General features: G+C 44.7%; 1 protein-coding gene across 1 annotated transcript; it reads left to right on the top strand.

Annotated features, from left to right (window-relative positions):
- The first annotated feature begins 10,473 nt into the window (after nucleotides 1-10,473).
- On the top strand, nucleotides 10,474-11,433 carry LOC140201290 (melanocortin receptor 5-like). Its single transcript, XM_072265183.1, has one exon. It carries the CDS (start codon nucleotides 10,474-10,476, stop codon nucleotides 11,431-11,433), a length of 960 nt encoding a protein of 319 aa, XP_072121284.1.
- The last annotated feature ends 682 nt before the right edge of the window (nucleotides 11,434-12,115 follow it).

Raw genomic sequence — 12,115 nt, 5'->3', positions numbered from 1 at the left:
ATGTCTATGCCAGCCGTGGTGCCTATCCGAATTAACCCATCAGCCTATGGTCTGCATCCCTCCATTCCCTGCCTGTTCACGTCTTTCTAAAAGCCTCTTTCGAACTGCTGTCGTATGTTTCCGCACTTCCCAGGCACCCCTACTCTGTAAAAACTTGCCTTATGAGTGTCCTTTAAACTTTCCACCCCGCTGCCTTCAGATACGCGCGGGCTGAATCGTTCCTGAGTAAGTGCCTGTGATCGACCAGGTAACAGGCTGTGCCCAGCCTGGCGTGCATTCAGACGGAGGGGGAGGCACCACCAACTCAGTTGAAGTTGCTGCTGTTTCCAGGGCTGGTGGAAGCGCGGACTGCCTCCGGACCTCACGAGAGCCGTGTCAGCAGAGCAGAGGAATTTGTCTTCCAGTTGCAGTCGGTCTCATTGCGAGCTGTAACACAGGGGACATGGAAAAGGTAGGTGATGCCCGGCGAGAAGATGGCAGTGGGCTAGCAGGTCTTTCAGTAAGTAACTTTCAGATGTCTTCTGCGCTTATCTTACCTTTTTAATATCTTAAGCAATCATTAAACCAACATGTTACCATTTACAATTGAAATACTGATGTCTGCGCTAAAGCGTTTGATTCTTCTCCACTGAATCTTTGAATTTTATTCTTAAACTATTTCACTGGATTGTTAGGAAAGCTGGTATTTATCACCTACAGTATATCTAAATACACCCCCATCACAGCGAAGGGCGATTTCATTTGTGAATTGTATCCAAATCAGATGAGGTAGGAACTGCAGATTCCACCCCCTCCCCATTATCAGGAGGGGTCTTAACGACAATCCCGTGAGTTACATAGTCATAATTTGATGCTAGCTGGTTAGACAGGGTTTATTTCGTGTGTTGAACTCAGATAATCAGCTTGATGGTTAAACGTCTCTGCTCTGGGCGCTTGCCCAGGAACCAATCAGTTAACTCTGAAGCTATAGTGTGTTTAAGCTAATTCCTTATTAGTAGATGATAATAAATACTGTGACTATATGAAAACAGGTAAAATGGACAGAGTGAAACCATCCTCAGAACTGCAAAGTCACGTGGTAAATTAGTAAATTATTATTGTCTCACGTATGGAGATTCAATGAGAAGCTCGTTTTCACGTCATCTGTACAAATCATTTCATCACATCAGTACAAGGAGGTAGGACAAGGGAAAATCAATAACAGAATGTAGAATAAAGTGTCCGCAAATCCTAGGGACTTCCTACTCGGGCCCAATTGGGAGCATCCTGACTGGCTGCATCACTGCCTGGTACGGGAACTGTATTTCCCTCAATCGCAGGACTCTGTAGAGAGTGGAGCAGACAGCCCAGCGCATCTGTAAATGTGAACTTCCCACTATGCAGGATATTTACAGCGACAGGTGTGTAAAATGGGCCTGAAGGATCATTGGGGACCCAAGTCACCCCAACTATAAACTGTTCCAGCTGCTACCATCCGGGAAACGGTACCGCAGCATAAAGGCCAGGACCAACATGCTCCGGGACAGCTTCCTCCACGAGGCCATCAGACTGATTAATTTACAGGGACACAATTGTATTTCTATGTTATATTGACTACTCTGTTTTATATCTTACCGTGCATACTATTTACTATAATTTGCATATTGCACATTCAGATGGAGACGTAACGTAAAGATTTTTATTCTTGCATGTGAAGGATGTAAGAAATAAAGTCAATTCGGTTACAGAGAAAGTGCAGTACAGGTAAACAATAAAGTGAAAGGGGTCACAGCTAGATAGATTGAAGGGGGGAAGGAGAGAGAGGGATAGAGATAGAGATATTCCCAGAAAGCCTAATTTGCTGAATTCGGTTCAAATGGATAGTTAACTGACGGATTTACTGATCAATTGTTGAAAAGATCAGGGTGATTTTCATCCCGGCCATGGTGCCCTGTCCTGTGGGAAATACATGATGGGATTTTTGAATGAATGGGCTTGTGAAACAACACCCAGAGAAACCTGGCGCTGGGTGGTTTTCAGAATCAGACCTCCCTCTGATTATACGTGAGGAAGGAACTGAGCAGGGAGAAGGAAGGGGCAGCAGCTAGGGCAAGCGCAGAAGTACCATAAAGGCCGGATCAGTTTTGAGAGGTTTGCAAAAGTCTGAAATCCAATTGGGTAGATGGAAAGGCCAGCGTGCTGCTGGAAATCTGCCCTCCAGTCCTCCCTCCCTCCTCTCTAGCTTTTCCGACTCACCTTTGGAAATCCTGTTAGAGAAGGTGCTGGAAGCTCCTCTATCATTGGATCAAAAAGGCAACTCAGTTCCCGCATTCTTGTATGCCCACCTCTCCTACATACAGTAGATATAAAAAAAATCTCATCCTGCTCTGAGGAGACAGTAATAGAACATTGATAGAGACAGTACAGCATAGGAACTGTTGGCTGCGTCGACCATGATGCCAAATGAAACTGATCCCTCCTACCTGCACATAACCCATACCCCTTCGCTCCTTGCCTATTCAATGTCCACCTAAATGCTACTAATCACCTCCCCGTGTCGCAACCACCGATTCGGCGGCACAATAGTTATGGCAATTGCGCTTGTGAATTTGGACGTGTCAGCTAATTATTATTTAATTGTGATAGTATTTAACTCCATTCTTTCAGCTGCTTCGTTTTCCTTTTGAGAGTTTTAGTTGATGGCCCTGTTTGGCCTAGCATTTATTGTTTTATTTTCCCTTTAACACTGTTCGTATTAAAGTCTGTGAACTATCGACCTGCTTCAGTGTCTCTCACTCCGCAATTGGGCCATGTCCGAACCTGGTAACACCCTGGCAGTGCATTCCAGGCAGCTTCCACTCTTGATGGTTAAACATCTTGCCCAGCACATCTTCCTCAAACTTTTCCATTCTCACCTTAACGCTATGACCTTTAGTGTTTGGTGTTTCTACCCCTGTGAATGAGATTCTGAGCATCTCTTCTATCAATGCCTCTCGTAATTTTGTGAAATTCTATCTGGTCTCCTCTTGGCTTTGGTACTGCAAAGAAAACAGTCCAAGCATGTCCAATGTCTCCTAGTGGCTAAAATCCAGGCAACAGTTATAATGGGTGACTTCAATCTACATATAGATTGGGTGAACCAAATTGGTAAGGGTGCTGAGGAAGAGGATTTCTTGGAATGTATGCGGGATGGTTTTTTGAACCAACATGTTGAGGAACCAACTAGAGAGCAGGCCATTCTGGACTGGGTATTGAGCAATGAGGAAGGGTTAGTTAGCAATCTTGTCGTGCGAGGCCCCTTGGGTAAGAGTGACCATAATATGGTGGAATTCTTCATTAAGATGGAGAGTGATGTAGTTAATTCAGAAACAAAGGTTTTGAACTTAAAGAAGGGTAACTTTGAAGGTAAGAGATGTGAATTAGCTAAGATAGACTGGCAAATGATACTTAAAGGGTTGACAGTGGATATGCAATGGCAAGCATTTAAAGATTGCATGGATGAACTACAACAATTGTTCATCCCAGTTTGGCAAAAGAATTAACCAGGGAAGGTAGTGCACCCGTGGCTGACAAGGGAAATTAGGGATAGTATCAATTCCAAAGAAGAAACATACAAATTAGCCAGAAAAAGTGGCACACCTGAGGACTGGGAGAAATTCAGAGTCCAGCATAGGAGGACAAAGGGCTTAATTAGGAAAAGGAAAAAAGGATTGAGAGAAAGCTGGCAGGGAACATAAAAACTGACTGTAAAAGCTTTTATAGATATGTGAAAAGAAAAAGATTGGTTAAGACAAATGTAGGTCCCTTACAGTCAGAAACAGGTGAATTGATCATGGGGAACAAGGACATGGCAGACCAATTGAATAACTACTTTGGTTCTGTCTTCACTAAGGAGGACATAAATAATCTTCCAGAAATAGTAGGGGACCGAGGGTCTAGTGAGATGGAGGAACTGAGTGAAATACATGTTAGAAGGGAAGTGGTGTTAGGTAAATTGAAGGGATTGAAGGCAGATAAATCCCAGGGCCAGATGGTCTGCATCCCAGAGTGCTTAAGGAAGTAGCCCAAGAAATAGTGGATGCATTAGTGATAATCTTTCAAAACTCTTTAGATTCTGGATTAGTTCCTGAGGATTGGAGGGTGACTAATGTAACCCTGCTTTTTAAAAAAGGAGGGAGAGAGAAACCGGGGAATTATAGACTGGTAAGCCTGACATCAATGGTGGGGAAAATGCTAGAGTCAGTTATCAAAGATGCGATAACAGCACATTTGGAGAGCGGTGAAATCATCAGACAAAGTCAGCATGGATTTGTGAAAGGAAAATCATGTCTGATGAATCTCATAGAATTTTTTGAGGATGTAACGAGTAGAGTGGATAGGGGAGAATCAGTGGATGTGGTATATTTGGATTTTCAAAAGGCTTTTGACAAGGTCCCACACAGGAGATTAGTATGCAAACTTAAAGCACACGGTATTGGGGGTATAGTATTGATGTGGATAGAGAATTGGTTGGCAGACAGGAAGCAAAGAGTGGGAATAAATGGGACCTTTTCAGAATGGCAGGCAGTGACTAGTGGGGTACCGCAAGGCTCAGTGCTGGGACCCCAGTTATTTACAATATACATTAATGACTTAGACGAGGGAATTAAATGCAGCATCTCCAAGTTTGCGGATGACATGAAGCTGGGCGGCAGAGTTAGCTGTGAGGAGGATGCTAAGAGGATGCAGGGTGACTTGGATAGGTTAGGTGAGTGGGCAAATTCATGGCAGATGCAATTTAATGTGGATAAATGTGAGGTTATCCACTTTGGTGGCAAGAACAGGAAAACAGATTATTATCTGAATGGTGGCTGATTAGGAAAAGGGGAGGTGCAACGAGACCTGGGTGTCATTGTACACCAGTCATTGAAAGTGGGCGTGCAGGTACAGCAGCTGGTGAAAAAGGCAAATGGTATGCTGGCTTCATAGCGAGAGGATTCGAGTACAGGAGCAGGGAGGTACTACTGCAGTTGTACAAGGCCTTGGTGAGACCACACCTAGAGTATTGTGTGCAGTTTTGGTCCCCTAATCTGAGGAAAGACATTCTTGCCATAGAGGGGGTACAAAGAAGGTTCACCAGATTGATTCCTGGGATGGCAGGACTTTCACATGATGAAAGACTGGATCGACTAGGCTTATACTCTCTGGAATTTAGAAGATTGAGGGGGGATCTGATTGAAACGTATAAAATTCTAAAGGGTTTGGACAGGCTAGATGCAGGAAGATTGTTCCCAATGTTGGGGAAGTCCAGAATGAGGGGTCACAGTTTGAGGATAAAGGGGAAGCCTTTTAGGACTGAGATGAGGAAAAACTTCTTTACACAGAGAGTGGTGAATCTGTGGAATTCTCTGCCACAGGAAACAGTTGAGGCCAGTCCATTGGCTATATTTAAGAGGGAGTTAGATATGGCCCTTGTGGCTAAAGGGATCAGGGGGTATGGAGAGAAGGTGGGTACAGGGTTCTGAGTTGGATGATCAGCCATGATTGTACTGAATGACGGTGCAGGCTCGAAGGGCCGAATGGCCTACTCCCACACCTATGTTTCTATTTTTCATCCTGGTGCACTTCCTCCTCACTCAGTCCAAAGCTGCCCCATCCTTCCTGGAATGGGGCAGCCTGAGCTGTACAGTATTAGTTGGAAATACTTCAGGAGGTTTCACCACATGGCCGGCTCCGCCCCTTATTGGTCATCTAACATGTTCATGGGATCTTCCTTCACTTCATCAATTAACTATTGAACAGACTCACTCAGATTGTCATTGATTAGCTATTGAACTGAACAGTTATAATTAATGAATAAAATCACTGTATTTTTAATTTGATGATTTTCTTCCCACTTTCTTGCATTCTCTTCGGTCTTCCAGAGTCTCCAGAAGAGGTGTGCAGAATTAGTGACTCTGTGTAGGGTCAGTTTACCCAGTGAAACTGGATGACGTGATGCGTGGTGTTTTACTGCTCTGACATTGTCTTCTTCTCTTCAAAACATCTTTTTAAACACTCCCTTGTGACAGAGTATTATAAATTCATGCTTGGAACTTACGTAACTTTGTCTATCGCTTGGGCAATGTAGCATCATTTCCTCCACCTCTTCTCACACTCATCATTGAGTTCTAACTCTCCATCCTTTCCTTTCCAGGTCCATCGTAACCCAGGGGTTGCAACTGACGAAAAGGATGTGAAAGACTTATCTTGAATACACCTCCTTTCTCCACCTTAAACAGGCAGGTACCAGCACACACATTAACTCTTCATAAAGTCTGGAGCCTACTTACATAGAGCAGTACAGCAGAGGAACAGGCCCTTTGGCTCATGATGTCATGCTGTCAATCTAAACTAATCCCACCTCCTTGCCCATGGTCTTCATCAATAGGATAGGATATAGGAACAGAATTAGGCCATTCAGCCCATCAAGTCTGCTCTGCCGTTTAATCATGCTTAATTATTTTGTCAACTTCACTCTCCCGCCTTTTCCCTTCACCCCTTTACAATCAAGGACCTATCCATCTCTCCCTTATAAATGCAAGACATTCTACAGATGTTGGAAATCCAGAACAACACTTACAAAACGCTGAAGAAGCTCCAGAAACTCAGTAGGTCAGGCAGCATCTATAGAGGTGAATAAACGGTTATCATTTCGGGTCAAGACCCTTCTTCAGGATTGGAAGGGAAGGGGGAACACACTGGTGAGGGGAGGGGAAGGACAATTAGCTGGAAGGTGATAGGTGAAGTCAGGTGGGTGGGAATATTAAAGGGCTAGAGAAGAAGGAATCTGATAGGAGAGGCGAGTTGACCAAAAGAGAAAGGGAAGGAGGAGGAGCACCAGGGGGAGGTGATAGGCAGGTGAGGAAAAGAGGTAAGAGGCTAGAGTGGGGAATAGAAGGAGAGGGAAGGGGGAGGTAAAAAAATTACAGGTAAGAAAAATCGATGTTCATGCCATCAGATTGAAGGCTACCTAGACAGAATATTGCTCCTCGCCCTGAGAAGGGCCTTATGACAAACAAGGAGGCCATGGACTGACATGTCAGAATGGGAATGGGGATTGGAATTAAAATGGTTGGCGACCAGGAAATTCCACTATTGGGGGGATGGAGTGGAGATGCTTAACATAGCAGTTCCCCAATTTATGTCATTTACCTCACCGATTTAGGTGAGGCAACGCTTCACCTGTGAATCTGTTGGGGGTCATCTATTGTGCTCCTGATGGCCTCCTCTACATTGATGAGACCCGATGTAAGTTGGAGGACCACTTTGTAGAGCTCCTTCGCTCCATCTGATAAAAGCAGTATTTCCTGGTGGCCAACCATTTTAATTCCTATCCCCATTCCCGTTCCAACATGTCAGTCCATGGCCTCCCCTTTTCCATGAAGAGGCCACTCTCAGGTTGGAGGAGTAACAGTTCGTATTCCATCTAGGCAGCCTCCAACCTGATGGCATGAACATCAATTTCTCCATCTGGTATTTTTTTTTCCTTCCCCGCTTCCCTCTTTATTCTATTCCCCACACTAGCCTCTTCCTTCTCATCTGCCTGTCACCTCCCCATGGTGCCCCTCCTTCTTCCCTTTCTCCCATGACCCACTCTCCTCTCCTATCACATTCCTTCTTCTCCAGCTCTTTACCCTTCCCACCCACCTGGCTTTACCTAGCACCTTCTAGCCAATACTCCTTCCCTTCTTCCCTCCTTTTTATTCTGGTGTCTTCCCCCTTCATTTCCACTCCTGAGCAAGAGTCTTGGTCCAAGACATTGCCTGTTTATTCACTTATAGATGCTGTCTCACCTGCTGAGTTCCTCCAGCATTTTGTGTGTGAAACCTTACCCTAACTGCACCAATAACTTGGCCTCCACAGCCCTGTGCGGCAATGACTTTCCAGAGATTCACCGCCCTCTGACTGAAGAAATTCCTCCTTATCTCAGTTCTAAAGTGATGTCCCTTTATTCTGAGGCTGTGCGCTCAGATCCAGGACTCCCCTACTAAAGGAAGCATCCTCTCCATCTCCACTTTATCTCGGCCTTTCAGTATCCAGTAGCTTTCAATGAGATCCACCCTCATCCTTCTGAATTCCAGGCCCAGTTTCATCAAATGCTCCTCAAACTTTAATCTTTTCAGTTCTAGGATCTTTCTTGTGAACTTTCTCTGGATCCTCTCCAGGGCAAGCACAACCTTCCATATATAAGGAGTCCATAATTGACCTGGATCCTCTCCAGGACAAGCACATCCTTCCTTATAATTGCTCACAGTATTCCAATTCAGTTTGACCAATGGCTTATAAAGCCTTCTTTGGTCCTTGGTTTTATGTTCTAATCCAATTGCTATGAACGCTATCTCTCAATTCTGCTGCCTGATCATGTGCCTATTGCAGTCCTTTTAAACACTACTTCCATCACCACCCCTGGCAGGGCTTCCAGGCACCTCCCACTCTCTGTGCAATAAAACTTGCCACACAGCACTCCTTTAAACTTTCCTGCTCTCAGCTTAAAGCGAAGCCCTCTATTATTTGACATTTCCACTCTGTGGAAAAATATTGATGATCTACTTTACATATACTGTACCTCTCGTAACCATATATACTTCGACACAGTCCCCTCTTGGCCTCTGAGGAAGAGTATGGTTTCATAGATCCATCCAGAATGGGGGTGGGGGAGGGTGGTAGCATGGCCCAGGAATTAGTTTTACACAGTGCAAGTCCATGTCCAAGTCCTATTACAGTGGTTGCAGATACCAATCTGAGGCTCTGGTTTGACAGATCTAGACTGATGCTTTTCAACGCTTTCCTTGGCGTTACCCACTCAGGGTCAAATTCACAGAGCCACACAGCATGGAAATAGGCCACCTATCTAAACCGGGGGAGTGCCTGAAGTGGGTGGAGGAGGCAAATATGATAGATGTTTAAGAGGCTCTTAGGCACGTGAACACGCAGAGAATGCAGGGATATGGACAACGTACAGGCAGAATGGATTGGGTGTCATTAGGTTAATTAACTTGGCACAACATTGTGGGCCAGAGGGCCTCTTCTGTACTGTACTGTTCTATGTTCTATAACTTAATACTCTGCGAAGTGCTTTAGGACATCCAGTTTAGAAATAGGTGTTAAAGAATTGCATAAACTGCAGGTGTGAGAAATCTTGAGCAACACACACAAAATGCTGAAGGAAATCAGCAAGCTAGTCAGCATCTATGGAGGGGAATGAACAGTTGATGTTTCAGACTGGCACCTTTCTTCATGATTAAAGAATTACACACGGTGTATTGGCCTTCATCAACTGTGGGATTGAGTTCAAGAGCCAAGAGGTAATGTTACAGCTATATAGGAGTCCAGTCAGACCACAATTGGTCACCTCACTACAGGAAGGATGTGGAAACTATAGAAAGGGTGCAGAGGAGGTTTACAAGGATGTTGCCTGGATTGGGGAGCATGCCTTATGAGAACAGGTTGAATGAACTTGGCCTTTTCTCCTTGGAGCAATGGAGGATGAGAGGTGACCTGATAGAGGCGTATAAGATGATGAGAGGCATTGATCGTGCAGATGGTCAGAGGCTTTTTCCCAGGGCTGAAATGGCTAACACGAGAGAGCACAGTTTTAAGGTGCTTGGAAGTAGGTACAGAGGAGGTGTCAGGGGCAAGTTTTTTACCCAGAGAGTGGAATGGGCTGCCGGCGACGGTGGTGGAGGCAGATACGATAGGGTCTTTTAAGAGACACCTGGATAGATATATGGAGCTTAGAAAAGTAGAGGGCTATAGGTAACCCTAAGTAATTTCTAAAGTAAGTACGTGTCCAGCACAGCATTGTGGGCTGAAGAACTGTATTGTGCTGTAGGTTTTCTATGTTTCTATTTATCATTACTGGCAAGCATGAAGCCATTGGTATGTTGGGAAATTCCATTCGGTTCACTTTCATGGGAATCTTTTAAAAGTGAGACAGGATGAGTTCAGGGCCTGCCTGCTCTTGCTAGAGTGAAGGTTAATGTTTAGTGAGGGACAGTGAGGGTCCTGTCAGGAAAAAGGTGGTAGAGGCAGGAACAGTTATTTAAGAGGTGTCTGGACAGGTAGTGGAATGAGGGGTATGGAATTAATGCAGGCAAGTGGGGGATTACTATAGAGGGGCTTGATGGTCAACATAGACACAGAGGGCAGAAGGACCTGTTTCAAAAACTGTACAATACCATGATTCAATCTTGCCAGGTGCATATATTTCGATATATTTGTCTCTGGACCCATTAGCAGTTCAGGAACCAGTGAAGGGACAGACAATAAGTACCAGCCTTAACAGTCATTCCACGTCCTGCAAACAAATAGGGAAATGGTGCAGCCTCTGGAACTTTAAGCCAGACCAAAAGCTCATCGGTCATTCAATTAAACATGTTTCTTTTCTAAAGTAGACCACACGTCTTTCTCTACAAGCACCTCACAGTGAAAGCAGAAGAGGATGACTACACCCTTGAAGTCCAGGAGTTAAGGATGAATTTAACCAAGCTTTCCCTGACGAGGGTAACTCTGGCCGAGGCAATGGTGAACAGGACGAGGAGCTCTACTGCTTTATGTGAACAAGTCAGTGTAGCAGTTGAGGTGTTCTTAATTCTGGGCATCATTAGTCTGCTAGAAAATATTCTGGTTATTGCTGCAATTATTAAGAACAGGAACCTGCATTCACCTATGTACTTCTTTGTCTGCAGCTTGGCAGTGGCGGACATGTTGGTGAGTGTGTCCAATGCATGGGAGACTATTGTGATAACTTTACTCCACAACAGGCGTTTGGTTGTCAAGGACAGCTTTGTCAAACATGTAGACAACGTGTTTGACTCCATGATCTGCGCCTCAGTGGTGGCATCCATGTGCAGTCTCTTGACCATTGCTGTTGATAGATACATCACCATATTTTACGCATTGCGCTACCACCACATCATGAGCATGAAGAGAGCAGCCTTTATTATTGCAGGGATCTGGGCGTTATGCACCGGGTGTGGCATCATTTTCATCATCTACTCCGAAAGCCCGACTGTCATCATCTGTCTTGTCACTATGTTCTTCGTTATGCTGCTCCTCATGGCATTCCTCTATAGCCACATGTTTCTGCTGGCCCGCTCTCACGTCAAGCGGATTGCTGCTATGTCAGGCTCCAACTCCATCCATCAGCAGGCAGGCATGAAAGGTGCCATCACCTTGACAATCCTGCTTGGCATCTTCATTGTCTGCTGGGCACCATTCTTCCTGCACCTCATCCTCATGGTCTCCTGCCCCAGGAACCTTTACTGCACGTGCTTTATGTCACACTTCAACTTGTATCTGATCCTCATCATGTGTAACTCGATCATTGACCCACTCATCTACGCCTTCCGCAGTCAAGAAATGCGGAAGACGTTAAAGGAGATCATTTGCTGCCATGGTTTAAGGGCAGTTTGTGGACTTACTGTCAAGTGAGACTACAGTGAGTGAAGGTTGTTGGCTTTTAAAGGTTCCAATAACTAAATATAGTGGAAGTCATGATCTGATACAGTTTTTAGCACAACTTCTCTTCTTGTCCACTTGTCCCTCTGGGAATATGCCCTAGTGTTTAGTTTGTATCTTTTAACAGTACAGCTGTATTCTGAGGAGCTTTGAGTCCCTCCTCTGGTTAATTTCTTCTGCCAAGAAACCCCACCACCTTGCATTTATCTGTATTGAATTTCAAATGCCCAGGGAAAAATGAGAGAGAGAAAAAAACTCTCCTGATGTTGGAAACCTGAAGTAAGGATGGAAAATGCTTAGCACAGGTCTGGCAACATCTAGAAGGTCTGGCAACACCCAAGACTAGGAAACATTAGAAAACAAGCAGAGGAGGGGAAGGGGTGGATTGCTAATAAAGTGGTTGAGACCCTGAGAGAGTGAACAATGCAAATGATTTTTCTGTAACAGAGAGTTTGAAGCTTCTTAGTTACTGCTGATCTTCCTTGAGAAGGTGTAAATAAAACACAGAACACAAAACACTGCAGCATAGCCCACGATGTTACGCCAACCTCTATAAACCTACTCCATGGTCAATCTGTCCCATCCTTTCTACACGACCCATACCACTCCACTTTTCTTACATCCATGTGTCTAAGAGTCTTGAAGTTACCAATGT

The sequence above is a fragment of the Mobula birostris genome, chromosome 1 (assembly GCF_030028105.1).
Source record: "Mobula birostris isolate sMobBir1 chromosome 1, sMobBir1.hap1, whole genome shotgun sequence".
NCBI classification, from domain to species: domain Eukaryota; kingdom Metazoa; phylum Chordata; class Chondrichthyes; order Myliobatiformes; family Myliobatidae; genus Mobula; species Mobula birostris.
This window is presented reverse-complemented; position numbering and strand designations above follow the sequence as displayed.

Bases quoted from the DNA above. Each gene is read 5' to 3' on its own strand.
- LOC140201290 (XM_072265183.1), top strand. From the start codon at position 10,474: ATGAATTTAACCAAGCTTTCCCTGACGAGGGTAACTCTGGCCGAGGCA.